Source organism: Macaca fascicularis, chromosome 3 (assembly GCF_037993035.2).
Source record: "Macaca fascicularis isolate 582-1 chromosome 3, T2T-MFA8v1.1".
Classification (NCBI taxonomy): Eukaryota; Metazoa; Chordata; class Mammalia; order Primates; family Cercopithecidae; genus Macaca; species Macaca fascicularis.
The window spans coordinates 49,129,275-49,149,330 of NC_088377.1; the positions used below are offsets into that span (position 1 = coordinate 49,129,275).

Consider the following 20,056-nt stretch of genomic DNA (forward strand, 5'->3'; position numbering starts at 1 on the left):
TCCTCTGTCTCGCGCGCTAACTTTGCAGCCCTGCCAGCCAATCAGAGTTAGCGTCAGAGAACGAGTGCCGAGGACTCACCAATCGGAACTAGGAGGCGGGCCGTGGTGGAGGCAGTGGCGAGAGGGGGCGGGGACAAGGAGAGGGCACGCACAGTTCTCGCTGCCGGGGTCTCTGCCGGCCAATAGGAGAGGCCTAGGGGCTGAAGGCGGTGGGGCGTGGCATTGGCGGCTCCAGCAACGGGAGGCTGTCCCAGGGCGGGCCAATCGGAATAAGGAGGTGGGAGAAACCTAGCCAATTAGCGTGCAGGACGGGCAAGGAGGGTGGGGGGCGGCGGAGTCTCCTGCGGACACCGCCCGCTCCCGAGCTTCTGTCAGGGGAGCTGGGCGTGCGGAGGCGGCTGAGGAGGCGGGAAGGCGGCAGTGGTTGAAGGGGTGATTGCTGACTAGCGGGGAGGGAGTGGGCAGCGATGGTGATGGCGGCGAAGAAGGGCCCGGGCCCGGGCGGCGGGGTCAGCGGGGGCAAGGCGGAGGCGGAGGCGGCCTCGGAGGTGTGGTGCCGTCGGGTGCGGGAGCTGGGTGGCTGCAGCCAGGCCGGGAATCGCCACTGCTTCGAGTGCGCCCAGCGCGGGGTCACCTACGTGGATATCACCGTGGGCAGCTTCGTGTGCACCACCTGCTCCGGCCTCCTGTGAGTGACCGGGAGGGAGTGGCCGAGGTCGGCGTTGGGGGACCCCGGGAACCCGAGGACGGGGTGGGGAGGCCGGGGCTCCGGGGCGCGAGAGAAAGAGGCCGAGGTGAGGGGCGGCGGGGAGGTCAGGGAACGCGCCGGCTGTTGGGACGGGGTCGTCTGCTGCAGCGGTGTCGTGGGGAGGGGAAAGGGCAGGGGAGAGGAAGCAAGGCCGGAGTCGCGCTGCAGAGAGAAGGGTGGGGGTGCAGAAGGACGCCCGGAGAGGGACCGAGAAAGTCCCCGAGGGAGGCGAGGCAAACTGGAAGTGGGGAGGGAGAAAGTGCGGAGGATGGAAGGGAACTCGGGGTGGGATGGGGTGTCGGGACTTAAAGGGCCAGAAAATGACATGCACCTTTAGAGGGAACTTCATGCAGGTGGAAAGCAAAAAGGAAAAAGGTGGGGAAAGCCGTCCTGGAGATGGACGAGCACCTTTCTTCCTTCGGGCTTGTGTCCCTGCTGGAGTGTGAGATGCGGAAGCCAGCTGAAACTTGGTTGAAATTCCTATGATTAGAGTACAGGATTTTAAAATAAAAAAAATTTTTTTAATAGGCGAATTAACCCAGATTGACAGCCTAGAGATAGTAGCTGGAAGGGAGCCATGGTCTAGAGTTCAGGTGTAGATACTAATCTTAGCAGGGCTTTGAAATGTTACCCAGAAGGTAAAACTCTTATGAAATCTAAGAGATGAGAGCCAATGGGTTACCCTGGTAGAGAGCTTAGCTTTTTCAAACGTTTGCACATCTAGGTGAGCCATCCTGAAGGTTAATCATTTACACCTTTAAGCTCCCTGTTGCCATGGCTGGATCCTGGTGGTAGCATCCAGGAAACTCTTTCTAGATTTTGGGGGGGCTTTGGTGCATCATCTGAGTGCTACACTTGGCATTGGTACTGTTCGGTCACGCCAGAGTGAATTTACAGCCACAGTTCTAGCCTAGTTTTCTGGCTATATAGTAAGTCCCCCTCCACCCCCCTCGGCACTCCTCCTACCCCCAAATTAAGATATTATTTGGTGGCCGGGCGCGGTGGCTCAAGCCTGTAATCCCAGCACTTTGGGAGGCCGAGACGGGTGGATCACGAGGTCAGGAGATCGAGACTATCCTGGCTAACACGGTGAAACCCCGTCTCTACTAAAAAATACAAAAAAACTAGCCGGGCGTGGTGGCGGGCGCCTGTAGTCCCAGCTACTCTGGAGGCTGAGGCAGGAGAATGGTGTAAACCCGGGAGGTGGAGCTTGCAGTGAGCCAAGATCAGGCCACTGCACTCCAGCCTGGGCGACAGAGCGAGATTCCGTGTCAAAAAAAAGAAAAAAAGAAAGATATTATTTGGTTAGATGCATGATTAACACCTGATATCAGGCCTGGATCTCTGTGTTTTTTTTTAATAAGTTTGTCAAGGGATTTATTTTGACAATTTTTTAGTCTTATTTTAAGACTGTTGTTTTTGTTTCGTTTTTTTAAAAATGCTTTCCGGCCGGGCGCTGTGGCTCACTCCTGTAATCCCAGAACTTTGGGAGGCCAAGGCAGGCAGATCATGAGGTCAAGAGATCGAGACCATCCTGGCCAACATGGTGAAACCCCATCTCTACTAAAAATACAAAAATTAGCTGGACGTGGTGGTGTGCACCTGTAGTCCCAGCTACTTGAGAGGCTGAGGCAGGAGAATCACTTGAACTCGGGAGGTGGAGGTTGCAGTGAGCCAAGATCATGCCACTGTACTTCAGCCTTGTTGACAGAGCAAGATACTGTCTCAAAAACAAACAAACAAAAAAACCATTCCCTATCTTGATACCTTTAGGAGCCAGGGAGCAAGAAGTATTGTTCTTGCAAGACAGATGGGAGAACAGAAGCAAAGAGAGGTTTTGTAACTTACCCAATGCCATATGGGGGTTGCTGTTTCCAACACTTGTTGTTTGATATTAGTGATGATCATGGCAGACCAGCAATGAGGATTTAGTTCTCCCAAGATGCAGTTTGGAATTATTTACTTCATTTTAACCTCCTTTGCTAAACCTCTCTGGGTTCTGATCAACCTCACTTGTGGGTTGTAAGGATGAATTCGACTTTGGTCTAAGTAAAAGCCATCGTGGCTCTTGGGATAATGATTGAGAACCCAAACAGTAATGTGTCATAAACTGAGATAGACTCAAATGAAGCAAGAGGATAGAGACTCGGAAGTGGGTGAAGAACTCTGGGGACAGATTGAGCAACGTTTAGGAATATGTATAGGGGTCGGGCTCGGTGGCTCACGCCTGTAATCCCAACACTTTAGGAGGCCAAGGTGAGCAGATCACCTGAGGTCAGGAGTTTTGAGACCAGCCTGGCCAGCATGGCGAAACCTCATCTCTACTAAAAATACAAAAATTAGCCAGGCATGGTGGCAGGCGCCTGTAATTCCAGGTACTCAGGAGGCTGAGGCAGGAGAATTGCTTGAACCCAAGAGGCGGAGGTTGCAGTGAGCTGAGATCGTGCCACTGTACTCTCCAACCTGGGTGATGGAGCGAGACTCTGTCTCAAAAAAAAAAAAAAAAAAAAAAAAAAGAGTATGTATAGGGTAAAGTAGAAAGAGAAAGAGCTGATTCCTGAAGATCCTGCTATGAAAAGGGAAATCTCATTAGTCTGAAGAGAACTAAAGAGACGCGGAAGGATGAAACTGATGGATAAAATTGAGTAAGTGGGAAGTGCTGACATTGTTATCATTATTTTGTAGATCTTTGTTAAAATGTCCCACAGATAACATTTCCCTTATAATATCCCTCAATCAGGACACAAAGAAAGGTAAGTATCTGGGACACATTAAAAACCTGGTTTCTTTTTTTTTTGAGATGGAGTCTCACTTGCTTAGGCCGGACTGCAATGGCGTGATCCCAGCTCACTGCAACCTCTGCCTCCCAGGTTTAAGCAATTGTCCTGCCTCAGCCTCCTGAGTAGCTGGGACTACAGGCATGCACCACCACATCTGGCTAATTTTTGTATTTTTAGTAGAGATGGGGTTTCACCATGTTGGCCAGGCTGGTCTCGAACTCCTGACTTCAAGTGATCCACCCGCCTCAGCCTCCCAAAGTGCTGGGATTACAGGTGTGAGCCACGGCACCCAGGCTGCTTAGCTTTTTGGTAAAGCATTATGAGACTAAATCAGGGAGTGATTCTCACAGCGGTAGATTTAGAGAGCATATTTTGGTGTTTGGGAAATGAGAAGCTAGACCAACCCTTTGTTAGCAGGAAATGAGAGTGAAGTGAAAGATCAAGAGGCTAGGCCAGTAAATGTAGCTGAATTGAAGGCATGTTAAGAGTCTAAGAAGAGAAATTTCAGGAGAAACTGCAAGAAAGCTGAAGTTTCCCTATAATTAACATGACAAGGGCGAAGCATATAATCCTTGTAAAGGGGTCTTAACACAGTATTACCTGTGTCCCTTTGATGTGCTGTGGGAAGGAGTGGGAGCTGGCAGGTGGGCTGTAAGGCAGAATGTGAGGCAGGGGACGCTTATTTCTGGAGGCATGGTTCCATGGTGGCACGGAGACCAATTAGCATCTTAAATCCGCATGATTGATTACCTGTAGATTAGGGTTTATTGTTAGTGGGAAGTGAAAATTGTGGTCGGCTGACAGCCTGCACATTCATTCATTCGGTCAGTCAACATGAACTTATTCAGTGCCTGTCAAGTGCCAGACACTGTTTTAGGTACTGGAGACAGAGTAGTGATAAAGTTCGCATTTTCACAGAGCTGACATCCTAGTGGAAGCCATGGACTATAAAGAAATCGTTCTGTATTGCTAAAGGCTGTGAAGTAAAATGAAGCTCTGTGGGTTAGAGTGATACCAAACTGAGGTTGATGCAAAGAGAATTATGATGATGATGATGATTATTATTATTAATAGTTGCCCAGGCTGGAGTGCAGTGGTGCAATCTCGGCTCATTGCAACCTCCACCTCCTGGGTTCAAGCGATTCTCCTGCCTCAGCCTCCCCAGGGAGCTGGGATTACAGGTGCTCGCCACCACGCCCGGCTAATTTTTTTATTTTTAGTAGAGAGAGGGTTTTACCATGTTGGCCAGGCTGGTCTCAAACTCCTGACCTCAGGTGATCCACCTGCCTTGGCCTCCCAAAGTGCTAGGATTACAGGCATGAACTACTGTGCCTGGCCTTGAGAAGAAATATTCTTTGTTAAAATGAAGAGGATATTGAGGGAAGAAACTGAAATACCACACTTAGCATCATAGCCAGAGAAAGGAGACAGCAGGATGACATTATTTTAAAGGCCAATTTTCTGTTCAGTGTGTTACAAATATGTCTCCTTCATAAGGGAATAGAGTCGTCTGGGGGCAGTGAGCAAACTTACTAGAATTCCCAGCTGGCTGGATTGGCCGATGTAGCAAAGTTGACGGTTCCTGCCAAAGTTGAATTTCCTAAGATCTGAAGAAAAACACATATTTTAATATTGGTGGGTGCGTATGACTCTGCCTGCATCTCTGCATGTATGAGCTCATTCTTGTTCTCTCTCTTTAATGAGAAATATTTTCTCAGCTGTAGCAAAAACCCACAGCGTTGGTGTGAGGGCTTGAGCGAGAGGCTGCTAGTTTCTGCTGTTCCTAAATTTACATACATACTGCCACAATTGTAGGTCCCACACCTGACCTAGTTTTATTCATTTGGTTTTCTTCCAGTACCTAATTTCCTTAACCTAGATGTGGATCTGTTTAATTTCCCCAACATACACATATGCTTGTTTGTTTAGTTACATTTCTAACTCTTGGAGGATGAATCTGTCATTTGAATCTTAAGACGTGGTAAAAATTGCTGCTAAAAAGCATCTATTTGCAAAGCAGTTCTTTAAATGTTCTTTCTTGTTCTGGTTTGCCTGAATGCTTCTGTGGAACCACTGTTCCTCAGAAAGAAAATGGATGTTGAAGCCTGAGATCTCATTGACATAAGGATGGACACTAACTTTGACACCCAATTTTTTCAGCAAAGTATGACATGTTTCCTTGATGTAGCTGTTTGGGTCCATCTTCAATCCATCGTTCTTCAGGCATTGATAATAGATACTTATCTCTTCTACTTCTACCCAACTTTACTGTGATCACAGGAGTCAGAATTAAGGTGGGCAGAGCTCTGAGCTGGGTGTCAAGAATGCACTTGACAGCTCTTTATTTGTGACAAGTTCCTGCCCTCCTTGTCCCTTACTTTCCCTGTCTGACTTGCTGATGGTTCTTAGTTGAAGCATTTTAATCTCCATAGGAGGAAAGGTATAATACATTGTTCAATAATTCAGTACTTTTCCATCTGTCTGAATTGGAGAGGTACACATGTACCTTGCCCCTGTTTTAGTCCCATCCCTCCATCCCCTCCTCTGTCGTCTTTCATGTTGACCTCTGTTGGGCAGAGGTGGACAGAGTCTCACTAAATTACAGATTTAGGTGCTGTTTCATAAGGGGCGCATGAACCACTTGAAAAGCCCCTAAGGAAGTAATAAATTACTAAAGGGATGAGAAGAAGCTCGACGGGGGGGTGGTGAGAGAGGTGAGGGCGGAGGGAGAAATGTAAAAAGGATTGAGGTTGAGCCTAAAGGGAAGGGCGGCTGGATGCTATCAGGAGTCTATCTGACTCTAATCAACAGGACAGCTGCTTATCATTGCTGCTGAGGAGGAACAAAGGAAATGGATTGAAGCAGAATTTAGATCAGGAGGAGGTTGCCTAAAATTAGTGAAATTGACCCTGGAGCAGGGTAATAGGAGAGCCTTCCTCTTAGGCACTATTGAAAGTTCCTAACAGGGACTCTTCATAGCGATGTTTGCATCCAAGATAAGAGCTAAACTGGTTTAGTTGTACCCTGTTCAGAAGCAGAGGAGTGAAATCCCAGAGCAGAGAAACACGATCTGGGGCGTATGAATCTGAACACAAATGTTCAAAGGCAAGGATTTCCCAAGTCCAAATTTGGCACAAATGAAAAAGAACTTGGGTGCTGGGTGGAACTGGTTTTTTTCCATTGTTGACCTGGCAGAACTTTCTTATCTGAGCAGCTGAGCAGGTTTGATGCTTTTATGAAGCAAGATAGAAGCAAAAATATGGGCCAGCATGAGGGTGATGATCACAGAAAAACAAAAGGTGTGGTATTTGTGGAAATAGTACTATGCTTAATGGAATCAGAGGGGAGACGGGAGGGAGGGAAAGAGAGGACCGGGCAGACGTTAGCTGCTACACATACAAGTGGCTTCAGCTGCCAAATAATTCAGACTACTTCAAATGCCCTTTAGGTGCCCTGTGAAAAAGAAACTGAAGTGGATAAAGACAACCTGACTGACTGGAGTCTTGAGTCCTAGTAATAATGTACTTTCAATTGGAAAAACTTACTCTATTCTGGGAAAATAAATTGATCTTTGTTCCTCCCCAGCACTTCCTGGTTAGAAATACCAGAATGAATTTGCTGTGATTTCTTCTTTTGGGAGGAACCTGAGAGTTATGTTGGGGAACTGGGTGCAAGTAGGAGAGCTGGGCCTGTTTAATTCCAGGCCAGTGACTCACATCTGGTCCGCTGCATGACCCTGGTATATACCCAGTGAAATGCAGCATACCTAGGCCACATGATTTTAGCTACCAGGAGGAAGGGGGCTCTTGTTTCTAAATTGCTTCTTTTGGCCAGCAGTGGCCTCTCTCTGATTCAGAAAGAAAAACTCTGACTCATAGGCCATGTAACTAGGCCCCCTTCCTAGGCTGCAGTGTTGCCTTGTAGAGAATTCTCCCTGCCCCCAGACTGTGGCTCTGGTTGTACAAAATCCAGTCTACAGACATCAAGGTCAGAGCAATGCTTTTTGTACTGTGCTATGGAAACATCCTGTTCCATCAGATTCATTTGGCCCAAAGCACCTAAATCGTTTCTTATTTTCTCTGCCTTCCCATCATCCTATCACATCCGTCCGGCCCCCCCACCCCCACCGCCCCCACCAAAAATAAACTCTTTTAGTCCAGGCTCAACCATAAGTTCTGTTCTAAGCATCCCATCTTGATTGATGCCTGGGTTGAGTCCCGCCTCCTTCCCCTAACAAGGAAGCACACCTCCCTGTTTACAGTTCGCTGACAGTTCCTGGTTATCCATTCAGGAAATGTCAATGACCTTTTTGTGATAGGCTTAGAATCTGTTTTTCTAGTGTAAACATAATACGTTTTACCTTCCCCATGACCGTTTCTCTTCCTTCCGCAACTGCTGCACCCTGGAGTCATGTTCTCCCTGATACTTCAGTGCCTGACTGAATAGAACCCTACTGCAGTGAGAAGTACTTTTTTTGTCCAGGCTTCCTGGGTTCTTCTTGTGAGCTCCTGTTGATAAGATAATTTGGTCCTATAATTTTTGTATCCCCCACAGTGCCTCCTATAATGCCTTGTGTTTTGGCAAAGTAAATTTTGTTTGTAGGAGGTGAAGGAGAAGACCTTTGAGATCACAGGGACAGTGAGGTCTGGCTAGACTTCAGAAAGCCCTGACATTCTGAAGGGGAAGGGCCTATTGGTTAAGGTGAGAAAGGGTATAAAAGCAGGCTGGCTAGAATTAAAAGCAAAACCAAACCAAGCCATTAGCAAGAGAGGCCTTAGGAGAGAGAACCGACTATCTCTGAAATGTGATCGACTGTCTCTGAAATGTGATCAGAAGACAGTCTTCAGGGCAGATCGAGCTTAAGAGCTATTGTTTGACATGTAGTAACAAAGCCTTGCTTTTGTTTTTCCCTGAGCTTATCTTTCCTTGGGGGCATCAGTCCTCTTTGATATTGCTTGTCTTTTATAAGAGCATTTTTGATACCCTTTATACCTAAAGGTCTAGCAGCAGAATTGCTGCAAACAGCGTCAACTGGAGCCTCCAGTGTCCTGTCCTTTGTTAAAATCCCATAATGAGTAATTTATCATCCGCAGGGTGGCCGCCCTTTACTGTTCACTCTGTACTGAGTCCGCCCACTCCGTGCCCCCCACCCCCGGCCCCCGCCCCGCTTTTGCTTACACGCTCACTGCCATTCTCCCAGACTTGGCAGGAACACTTGGATTCTATGTGTGCACCTGTTAGTGTGAATGTATGTTTTCCCTACCTTCTTTGTGAATTTTCAGGATTTTCATCTGTTAAGTATTTTTGTCTCTTTTTCCCCCTTTGCTCTTCCTGAGGACGTCGTCAGCCAGGACCCTATTCTAGATTTTTATTTGAACAACTCCATTTGGCCATTTTTTTTTCCATGAGAGTAAAAGTCTGAAGAGGCCTCATCTGCTGAGACTGCTTGCCTCCTGGTCCCAGGGTCTAGCTTGTCTTGGTTTGGGCAGTTTTGTTTTAATCCAATGAGGGTAGTAGACCTAGACCAGAATACAACTTAAGGTGCAAGGACAGGAGAACCTATGAAGGCCTGCCTGGCTTGGCCCCAAGTTTCCTCTATTAGAACACTCCTGAGACCAGTTGAGTGGGGACAAGGAAGCTTTCTCTTCTCTTATAATCTCCACAGGGTTCCTGGAGGCAGAACTGGATTCCCAGGGAGTTAGCAGAACATACAGAGGAGGCACAAAAGCATTGCCACAGGATACATATTCCTCGCCCATGCCAGCCTCATAGCTCATGGTTGAACTTGACTTCTTCTTGCTTTACTGAGAGTTATAGAAATAAGAAAGTCAAATATTTCTTTTCCTAGAGATGGCTTCCTGAAAGAGAGGGACCCTCTCCATCCCACCACCACTCCACCCTTCTGTGTAGACTCAAGGAGGGCCAGCCGGGCTAGAGACTTTTTTGTCACCAAATCCTGTCTTTGTTAGTGTTATCAAGAATAGTCCTGGGCCTTCATTTTTGCCTTCCCTCATGCTTGAGGGATTTGTGTTTTTGTGGGCCCTGGTACCTTGGGGATGGGCTGCAGGTCTAAAGCAATGATGAAGTAGGAAATGGGAAGTGGTCACGCGTCCGAGTTCCCAGAAGTACCCCCTCGACCTACAAGCTGAACACTGAAACTACTGGGATCTGAGCCAGGCTAGAGGAGGCTTCTGGATGGGTGGGCTCTGCCTTTCCTCTCCGGAATGACTGGGATCACAGGGTGTTCCTGACTCTCTCTTCCCTGTCTCTTTAGAGACTTCTTTTTTTTTTTTTTGTGGTGGGAGCGGGGCGGAGGGACAGAGTCTTGCTCTGTTGCCCAGGCTGGAGTGCAGTGGCGTGATTTCGGCTCACTGCAGCCTCTGCCTCCCAGGTTCAAGATATTCTCATGCCTCAGCCTCCTGAGTAGCTGGGATTACAGGTATGCACTACCATGCCCGGCTAATTTTTGTATTTTTAGTAGAGATGGGGTTTTACCATGTTGGCCAGACTGGTGTTGAACTCCTGGCCTCAAGTGAGCTGCCTGCCTCAGCCTTCTAAAGTGCTGGGATTAAAGAGGCTGTACCTGGCCTCTCTTTGGAGACTTCTAATATCTCCAAAATATTTCAAATATTTCCCTTCCATCCTGGAATTAGGAAGTAGCTTCAGATGGGGGGGTTCTGGCCGGATGTGGTGGCTCAAGCCTGTAATCCCCAGCACTTTGGGAGGCCGAGACGGGTAGATCACGAGGTCAGGAGATCGAGACCATCCTGGCTAACACGGTGAAACCCTGTCTCTACTAAAAAATACAAAAAAACTAGCCGGGCAAGGTGGCGGGCACCTGTAGTCCCAGCTACTCGGGAGGCTGAGGCAGGAGAATGGCGTAAACCCGGGAGGCAGAGCTTGCAGTGAGCTGAGATCCGGCCACTGCACCCCAGCCTGGGTGACAGAGCGAGACTCTGTCTCAAAAAAAAAAAAAAAATGGATGGGGGGGGGGTTCTATCTGAGCTTAGTTTATATGCTATTGTTTCACCTTTTCTGCCTCCTCCCCCTCCCATGAACAGCCTGCCGTGCTAACTGCATTATACTTCTCTTTCTTCCTGTTTCTCTCCCGCAGGAGAGGGCTGAATCCCCCTCATCGTGTCAAATCAATCTCCATGACAACTTTCACTGAGCCTGAAGTAGTATTCCTGCAATCCCGTGGAAATGAGGTGAGCTGCCACCGATGGAGTGGTGAGAAGGTCGCCCTATCTGCAGGTGGGGCTTTGTCTCAAGATTGTAGGGAAACCTTATGGTTTCAGTTTTGGTTGAGTTTCTCTGAATTTTTTCATATGTATGATTTCTTTCCTTAGGTATATTTGTATATTTACAGAATCTTTATTCTGTTATACAAATCGTGGTTTGTCTAAGCTCCTTTTTCAGGAGTCAGGGGAAGCAGCAATATCTTTGTAGGATGTGGCACCTGAGCAATGGAGGGGTAGAATGATCAGAGCTCCAGAGCATGAGCATTCAGAGTTGACTGGGACAGCCTCTCTGAGGAAGCTCTCCTGGAGCCAGCTCTGCTGCCTTAAGCCTTGACCACCTGGGTTTAAGTGCATATCTTTTACTTGAAAGTGACTTGTAAACCCCTTCCCTAGCTAAATCTGACAATCAGAAGTTGCTATCTTTGGCGTTAGCAGTACCCCTAGCTTATGGGTGATTGGTTTACTTAGAGGGTGTCCTCAAGGGCCTCTGGAGGTGTCCTGGAAGCCAGAGCTCTGAAAATTGTCCCAGACCCTACCCTTATCGAAATTTAATTCTCCATAATTCTTATGGCCCTCTATTTTCCTTTTTCAATACATGTCACAAAATGTGATTATAACTTTAGTTTTATTTATCTAAGACATGACCGCCCCATTGGATTATAAACTCTGCAAGGACAGGAATCATATCTGGTTTGTAGATAGACTCAGATCCTAGCACTGTATTTTTATTTATAATACAGGAGGCAGGAGAATTGCTTAAACCCCGGAGGTGGAGGTTGCAGTGAGCCGAGATCGTGCCACTGCACTCCAGCCTGGCGACAGAGTGAGAATCCATCTCAAAAAAAAAAAAAAAGGAAGTGGTATCTTTTATATTTCCTGCTTTCTGCTCCCACTCCTCTGACACCTTCATTCTTTTAGGTTTGCCGGAAGATTTGGCTGGGTCTATTTGATGCTCGGACATCTTTAGTACCAGATTCCAGGGATCCTCAGAAAGTGAAGGAGTTTCTCCAGGAAAAATATGAGAAGAAGAGATGGTAAGGAGTAGGAAAGAGGTTGCTATGGAAACGTGTTCAAGACATTCTGCATCTGACAGTCCAGTTTCTAGAGTTGAATTTGACCTTCTCACAAAGGCTAGACTTGGGTTGAGTCTGTTCCACTCCCATTCAGTTATAGGTAAAAAAAATCTACATGAAAGGACAACTTGTTCTCAGTCACTAACCCTGCAGATTTTATGTCCTCTCTTTTGGAGAGATAATAGACTGATTAGAGTCGGGAGGTAGGCCTGTGGGTGTTCATTTTTATAGCTCAGCTGATCTTGTATATGGAGAGAGATGGCAGGAAGCACACAGCCTATAGTTTTATTCCTTTAACCCATCATTTCATGATTTTTTTTTTTTTTTTTTTTTTTTTTTTTTTTTTTTTGAGACCAGGTCTCACTCTGTTGCCCAGGTTAGAGTGCAGTGCCACAGTCACAGCTTACTGCAGCCTCAGCTTCTTGGGGCTCAGGTGATCCTCCTACCTCATCCTCCCCAGTAACTGGTACTACAGGTGTGTGCCACCATGCCTGGCTAATTTTTATATTTTTTGTAGAAATGGGGTTTCACCATGTTGCCCAGGCTAGTCTCAAACTCCTGGGCTCAAGTGATCTGCCCGCCTTGGCCTCCCAAAGTGCTGGGATTACAGGCGTGAGCCACCACGCCCAGCCTTGTTTCATGATTTATATGTACAGCCAGCCCTCTGTATCTGTAGATTCTGCATCCATGGATCCAATCAACCTCACATCAAAAATATTTGGGAAAACAGGCCATGCACGGTGGCTCACTCCTGTAATCCCAGCAATTTGGGAGGCTGAGTTGAGCAGACCACTTGAGGTCAGGAGTTCGAGACCAGCCTGGCCAACATGGTGAAACCCCGTCCCTACTAAAAATAAAAAAAAAAAAACTAGCTGAGTGTGGTGGTGGACACCTGTAATCCCAGCTACTCTCGAGGCTGAGGCAGGAAAATCGCTTGAACCCAGGAGGCGGAGGTTGCAGTGAGCTGAGATTGTGCCATTGCACCCCACCCTGGGCAAAGAGAGAGACTCTGTCCCAAAAAAAATAAATAAATAAAAAAAGGCCAGGGGCTGGGGGGAACACAAAAAATAACAATACAACAATAAAAAATAATACAAATAAGGCCAGGCACGGTGGCTCATGCCTGTAATCCCAGCACTTTGGGAGGCCGAGGCGGGTATATCACAGGGTCAGGAGTTCAAGACTAGCCTGGCCAACATGGTGAAACCCCGTCTATACTAAAAATACAAAAAATTAGCTAGGCGCGGTGGTGGCCACCTGTAATCCCAGCTACTCGGGAGGCTGAGGCAGAGAACTGCTTGAACCCGGGAGGTGGAGGTTGCAGTGAGCTAAGATCGTTCCACTGTACTCCAGCCTGGGCGACAGAGTGAGACTCTGTCTCAAAAATAATAATAATAATAATAATACAAATAAAAAAGCAATACAATATAGCAACTATTTGCATGTCATTTACATTGTAAATGATTTAAAGTATATTAGAGTAGGTACATGTTTGATATGCAAATACTTCACCATTTTATATAAGAGACTTGAGCATCCTATCCTCTGATTATGGAATTGTCGGGGGATCGTGGAACCAGTTCCCTGGGAATACCATGGGACAACTATATTTTGTCTTTCTGATGAAGGAAACAGCATCTCCATTCTCCCTTACCTTTCCTCTCCCCTGGTATCACTTCTTGTGGGATCTCCGGGGTGTGTACATGTTGGGAGGTAACTGTGAGGTAGAGAAGAGAATGCAGAGAACAAAGAGATTGATGTGGATAAGACCACACTGTGGAGTCCCTCCTAGGGATGTCCTCAGGATTAAGGTGACACTTACCGAGTAGGGGCCACCTACACTGTAGTGGAAGGGAATTGTCTCGGCAGTAGCAGGAGCTGGCAGGATAGAAGTGTGGATTGTCAGCACCTAGAGGATGAGGTGGCAGGCAGCTTTTCTGTGGAACTGAGAAGAAGGAGTCTGAAGAAACACCCAGGAAATAAAAGAGGGGGACCTTTGCCAGGTGTGGTCGCTCACCCTGTAATTCCAGAACTTTGGAGACTAAGGCAGGAGGATCACTTGAGGCCAAGAGGTTGAGACCAGCCTGGGCAACATAGCGAGACCTCGTCTCTACAAATAATTAAAAAATTAGCCAGGCATGGTAGCGTGTACTTGTGGTCCCAGCTACTTGGGAGGCTGAGGCAGGAGGATCACTTGAGCCTGGGTGGTTAAGGCTACGATGAGCCAACATTGCCCCACTGCACTCCAGCCTGGGTGACAGAGCGAGACCCTGTCTCAAAAAAACCAAAAGATGTTCAAGGGGATGCTCAAGATAGGCAGAACTTTGCTAAGTTGCTTGGTTGCCTTCATAAAAGGGAATTAGTAGAGAAAAATGAGCATAGATTTTGACTCCTGTAACCTGTGTCTTCCCAAACACCTAAGCTGAGCATGGTCCAAAGTTTTATCCCTCTCTTTACAGCCTAACTATTCTTTCTCAAAGGTATGTCCCCCCAGACCAAGTCAAGGGGCCCGCTTATACCAAAGGCAGTGCCTCCACCCCTGTGCAGGGCTCCATCCCAGAAGGAAAGCCCCTTCGGACACTTCTGGGTGATCCTGCACCGTCTCTCTCAGTTGCTGCCTCCACCTCGAGCCAGGTAACTCTCAGATCTGCTCGTCATGTTTCTGTTGAGATTTGGGAGACAGGAGTGTCAGTTTCCTGAATCAGATTCCCCGGACTTAGCAGACAACAATGCAGGAGCTGTGAGTTGGTTCTCGGTCCTGCTGTTAACCCGTATCTTGTATTTGTCACTTCTGGACCTCCTATCTTTTGGAAGTCAGAACCCAACAGGAAGTGGTATTTAGGGAAGTCACAATATCAGCTCCAAACCTGAGCATTCCATCAAAGAAACACAGAATGGGCTGGGATATGGTGTCCAATACCTGGGAAAGTTGAGGAGTAACAGCCTTGGGGGCAGTGTTGGGCAACATTCCTGTATATCTCAGGGTTACCTTGGCTCATGTGCTGTAAAATGTGTGGTTCTTGGAGCAGGTGTACTGAGAAGACGATGATATGAGCTGTAAGAGGGGCCAAGGCAGCTGCTGCCCAGGAAACTTAGGTTGAGGGCAGTTACTCACTGTCTTCTTTCTCCACCTGCCTATCTGAGGGCAACTTGGGGAGCCAGAGGAGGGCCTGAGGCATGTCTGGGATTCTAAGGGCTGTATGCAATTCCTTCTCCTCCAAGCCCGTCAGTCAGTCTCACGCTCGGACATCCCAGGCCCGGAGCACTCAGCCACCTCCCCACTCCTCTGTCAAAAAAGCCAGTACTGACCTGCTGGCTGACATTGGTGGAGACCCCTTTGCTGCACCCCAGACGGCACCAGCTTTTGCTGCATTCCCTGCCTTTGGGGGTAAGTGAGTTTTGGTATGGGACCCTCCCTACAGCATATATACTTACAACATGAGAGATACAGTCCCTGGAGGTGACCGTGGCTCTAGATCTTCTCATGCAAACAAATGTGAAGGTCACTCTGAAGCAGCAAGGCTGGGAGGATTGGGGTCAAATAAGTACAGCCAGGATTATGTTTGGGAGTTTGATCCTAAAGCATTACAGTTGAGGGCTCCTAGCACTTCCTTTTAGAACACTGGAAATAACCTTTTTTACTGTTTTCTCTCTCTCTTACAATGGTAGGACGGGGATTATCATGTGTTCCATTTCACCAAAGATTATTCTTCCCCCAAATCAGCAATAGCCAGTAGAGGGTTGAGTAGCGTAGAATCTGTTTTCCTTTTTTAAAAATTTTCAAGCCGGACACAGTGGCTCACACCTGTAATCCTAGCATTTGAGAGGCCGAGGCAGGCGGATCACCTGAGGTCAGGAGTTCAAGACCAGCCAGGCCAACATGGTGAAACCCCATCTCTACTAAAAAAATACAAAAAACCAGCCGGGCGTGGTGGCGGGTGCCTGTAGTCCCAGCTACTCGGAGGCTGAGGCAGGAGAATGGCGTAAACCCGGGAGGCGGAGCTTGCAGTGAGCCGAGATCGCGCCACTGCACTCCAGCCTGGGTGACACAGCGAGACTCCGTCTCAAAAAAAAGAAAAAAGAAAAAATTAGCCAAGTGTGGTGGCACGTGCCTGTGGTCCCAGCTACTCGGGAGGCTGAGGCAGGAGAATTGTTTGAACCTGGAGGCGGAGGTTGCAGTGAGCTGCAATCGCGCCACTGCACTTCAGCCTGGGTGACAGAGTGAGACTCCGTCTCAAAAAAAAAAAAAAAAAATTCAAGCTCCTTCCTCCATGAAAAAAAATTTTCATGCCCCAAACTAGGCCCTGACAAAAATGTTAATGCCTCATGGAGTAAGGATAGAAGAGGGCAGGGAGTGAACCTGGAGGCCCTGGGTGCCCCTGTCCCCCTGTGTGGGTCTGGCTCTTGGCCCCAGGCCCCACCCATTTCCCTCTGAAGAGGACCCTGTGGAAAGGCAGATGTCCTATAAGAGTGGCCTTTGGCCTTTAGAATTAGTAGATATATTACATAGATAGGTATATACATTTTCTTTTCTTTTTCTGTTTTTGTTTTGTTTTTGTTTTTGTTTTGAGTCAGAGTCTCATTCTGTCACCCAGGCTAGAGTAGAGTGGCACAATCTCGGCTCACTGCAACCTCCACCTCCCAGGTTTAAGCAATTCTCATGCCTCAGCCTCCCAGGTAGCTGGGATTACAGGCACGTACCACCACGGCCAGCTAATTTTTATATTTTTAGTAGAGAGAGGGTTTTACCATGTTGGCCAGGCTGGTCTTGAACGTCTGACCTCAACTGATCTGCCCGCCTCGGCCTCCCAAAGTGCTGGGATTACAGGCGTGAGCTACCACACCCGACAATTTTCTGTATAACCTTTATGTTTCTTCCACCTACAGGTCAGACACCTTCCCACGGGGGCTTTGCCAATTTTGATGCCTTCAGCAGTGGCCCCAGCCCTTCTGTGTTCGGAAGCCTCCCTCCAGCTGGTCAAGCCCCGTTCCAGGCCCAGCCAACTCCTGCGGGTAAACTCTGCCCCACTGGCTTCCTTTCTCTTCCAACCGTGTCCATTTGTTCATGTCCATAAATCAGCCTTCATTCATATCCTCACTATCCTAAAGAGCAAAGCAGCAAAGCACAAAGAGAAGCAGCTCCAGGAGAGGATGAGTGTGTCTGACACATTCTTGTCAGGGAGAGGGGGCTCTACTGTTCTGCTTTTTCATGAAAGGAAAAATGACTAAGATTGCAGCAGGAGCTGTGTGGGTTATACACTAGGAAACTTTTCACTAGGAAGTATGGAAGACCTGAGTCCTAAACGGATGTGACCTTTTTCTCTAAGGTGCTCTTGTCTGCATGGTACACTGTCCCAAAGGGTCAAGGGTCAAGGTAGTCTCCAGAAGTCCTCATCCATCCCACTAAGACCAAAGGCCTGTAAACTCTACGTTGCTGCCAGCCACAATGGCTCATGCCTGTAATCCTAATACTCTGGGAGGCTGAGGTGGGAGGATCACTTGAACCCAGGAGTGTGAGGCTGCAGTGAGTGATTACTGTGCCACTGCACTACAGCCTGGGTGACAGAGTGAGACCCTGTCTCAAAACAAATAAACATACAAAACCAAAAAACTATGCTATTTAGCCATTGCAAGAGACTCTTCAGGCCTTCTTAAAGCATTCTGCTCCTTCCTAAGCTCTAGATGTCGAGTCTTCATAGCCTTTGGGTGCCTTCTGCCTTTGGACATCCTGGACAATGGGAGGGCAGCTGCAGTGCTCGCTGTCAGGCCCAGATGTCTGGGGAAAAGCCAGTGACATACACTCTTTCTTTTTCCCTTCCTCTACCCATCCTTCTCTTCCCCACCCTCACTGCCAGCCAGTCGGATGCTAACTGAAAGTTACAGCTTTGGTAAGTTATTCTCCCCACCCCAGAGCCTACCCAAGCGCCTCTGATCATAGAGTTTTGAGGGCTGGAAAGAACCCTTAAAATTTGGTCATTTGACAGATAAGGCAATTAAGCAATTTCCCTAGTCGTGCAGGCCAAGAGTGACCAAGCTGAGACCAGAGCCCAGACTTCTTGACTCATGCTCTGCCCACAGCCTTCTCACTGTGCCACTGTGAGCCGATTAGCTGCTTTTGTTTCTATTTTATCATTTTGGAGGGCGACAAGAAGAAACATATATTGATAAAAGTTGCCTGGGTATGGTGGTTCACACCTGTGATCCCAGCACTTTGGGAGGTCCAGGTGGGCAGATCACCTGAGGTCAGGAGTTTGAGATCAGCCTGGCCAACATGGTGAAACACCATCTCTACTCAAAATACAAAAATTAGCTGGGCGTGGTGGCAGGCACCTGGAATCCCAGCTACTCGGGGGACTGAGGCAGGAGAATCACTTGAACCTGGGAGGCAGAGGCTGCGGCAAGCCGAGATCGTGCCACTGCACTCCAGCCCGAGTGGCAGAGTAAGACTCTGTCTCAAAAAAAAAAAAAAAAAGTTCACAAAGAGGTTCTCAAAACCATGTACTTAAAATAACTGACCTCATACCGGTGAGATTCACGAAGCAAAAACTATTAGACACAATCAGAATTTAATAAGCCAAAGGAGTAGGAGACTATAATTTGTATTTTGGTAGACTATAATTTGTGCAGTGCTTTCCCACATGACTAGCAGACAAGTAAGAAAGAAACTAGGAAACAAAATCTCCATAAATTCTAACAAAGATAAATCACATAGGTCACATTCTAGTTTTTGTTGTTGTTTTTTGTTTTTTTGTTTGTGTGTTGTTTGAGACAGAGTCTTACTCTGTCGCCCAGGCTAGAGTGCAATGGTGCAATCTCATTCAAGCGATTCTCCTGCCTCAGCCTCCTGAGTAGCAGGATTACAGGCACATGCCACCGTGCCCGGCTAATTTTTGTATTTTTAGTAGAGATGGAGTTTCATTCACCATGTTGGCCAGGCCAGTCTCAATCTCCTGACCTCAAGTGATCCGCCTGCCTTGGCATTCCAAAATTCTGTGATTACAGGCATGGGCCACCATGCCTGGCCATAGGTCACATTCTGTATGATAAAAGATGACATAAACAAAGCTTAAAGGCATGAAACAGGGCCGGGCGCGGTGGCTCAAGCCTGTAATCCCAGCACTTTGGGAGGCCGAGACGGGTGGATCACAAGGTCAGGAGATCGAGACCATCCTGGCTAACACAGTGAAACCCCGTCTCTACTAAAAAATACAAAAAACTAGCCGGGCGAGCTGGCGGGCGCCTGTGGTCCCAGCTACTCGGGAGGCTGAGGCAGGAGAATGGCATGAACCCGGGAGGCGGAGCTTGCAGTGAGCTGAGATCAGGCCACTGCACTCCAGCCTGGGCGACAGAGCGAGACTCCGTCTCAAAAAAAAAAAAAAAAAAAAAAAGGCATGAAACAGATGGAGAGACGATACAACATAGAAAACAGATGGAAGTTAGTATCTATAAAGTCTATTTTTTAAATTCCTGCAAATATTAAAATAGAATAATGGACAAGAGATACAAGCAGGTAACACTCAGAAAAAAAATATGAAAATAGGCCAGGCGTGGTGGCTCATGCCTATAATCCCAGCAGTATGGGAAGCTGAGGCAGGTGGATCACTCTGAGGTCAGGAGTTTGAGACCAGCCTTGCCAACATGGTGAAACCCCATCTCTGCTAAAAATACAAAAATTAGCCGGGCATGGTGGCAGGCGCCTGTAATCGCAGCTACTTGGGAGGCTGAGGCAGGAGAATCGCTTGAACCTGGGAGGCGGAGGTTGCAGTGAGCAGAGATCGCACTATTGCCCTCCAGCCTGGGCGACAAGAACAAGACTTGGTCTCAAAAAAAAAAAAAAAAAAAAAAGAAAATATCCTCAACCTAACTAATCAGAGAAATGCAAACTAGGATAAGATAGTTTTGCACATCATATTGGCAAAATTTTTAGATTGATAATGGCCGGTATCATGTGGGGAAAAGGACCTTCTTGTGTGCTGTTGGCAGAAATTGTACATTGGTGCAGGAATATTCAATTTAGTAAGAAAGGTGTGCTCCCAGGAATGGGAGCACTCGAGGAAACAGCCTATATAAAGTTGTTATAGATGTGTCCCTTCTGAAATGCCTTCCCAGTACAATTGATTGCTCTAAAGACAAGAGTTTTTGGGGCAGACTCAGGGAGAAGGAAGGGCTCAGCCCCACGGATGTTCCAAGCATTAAACCTTTTGTCCACTATCT

At 47.6% G+C, this 20,056-nt stretch overlaps 1 protein-coding gene across 4 annotated transcripts in view; it reads left to right on the forward strand.

Annotated features, from left to right (window-relative positions):
* The first annotated feature begins 323 nt into the window (after positions 1-323).
* The window catches only part of AGFG2 (ArfGAP with FG repeats 2), a 28,311-nt gene continuing 8,578 nt past the window's right edge, over positions 324-20,056 (forward strand). For 2 of the 4 annotated variants that reach the window (XM_065541725.1, XM_005595508.4), the window contains exons 1-7: positions 324-688; positions 10,643-10,736; positions 11,688-11,803; positions 14,323-14,476; positions 15,065-15,230; positions 16,730-16,855; positions 17,698-17,730. In XM_065541725.1, the coding sequence (XP_065397797.1) occupies positions 468-688; positions 10,643-10,736; positions 11,688-11,803; positions 14,323-14,476; positions 15,065-15,230; positions 16,730-16,855; positions 17,698-17,730 (910 nt within the window). In that variant the 5' untranslated portion in view covers positions 324-467. The remainder of the gene's footprint in view (positions 689-10,642; positions 10,737-11,687; positions 11,804-14,322; positions 14,477-15,064; positions 15,231-16,729; positions 16,856-17,697; positions 17,731-20,056) is intronic. The other 2 variants (XM_005595507.4, XM_005595510.4) reach the window with 1 other exon arrangement.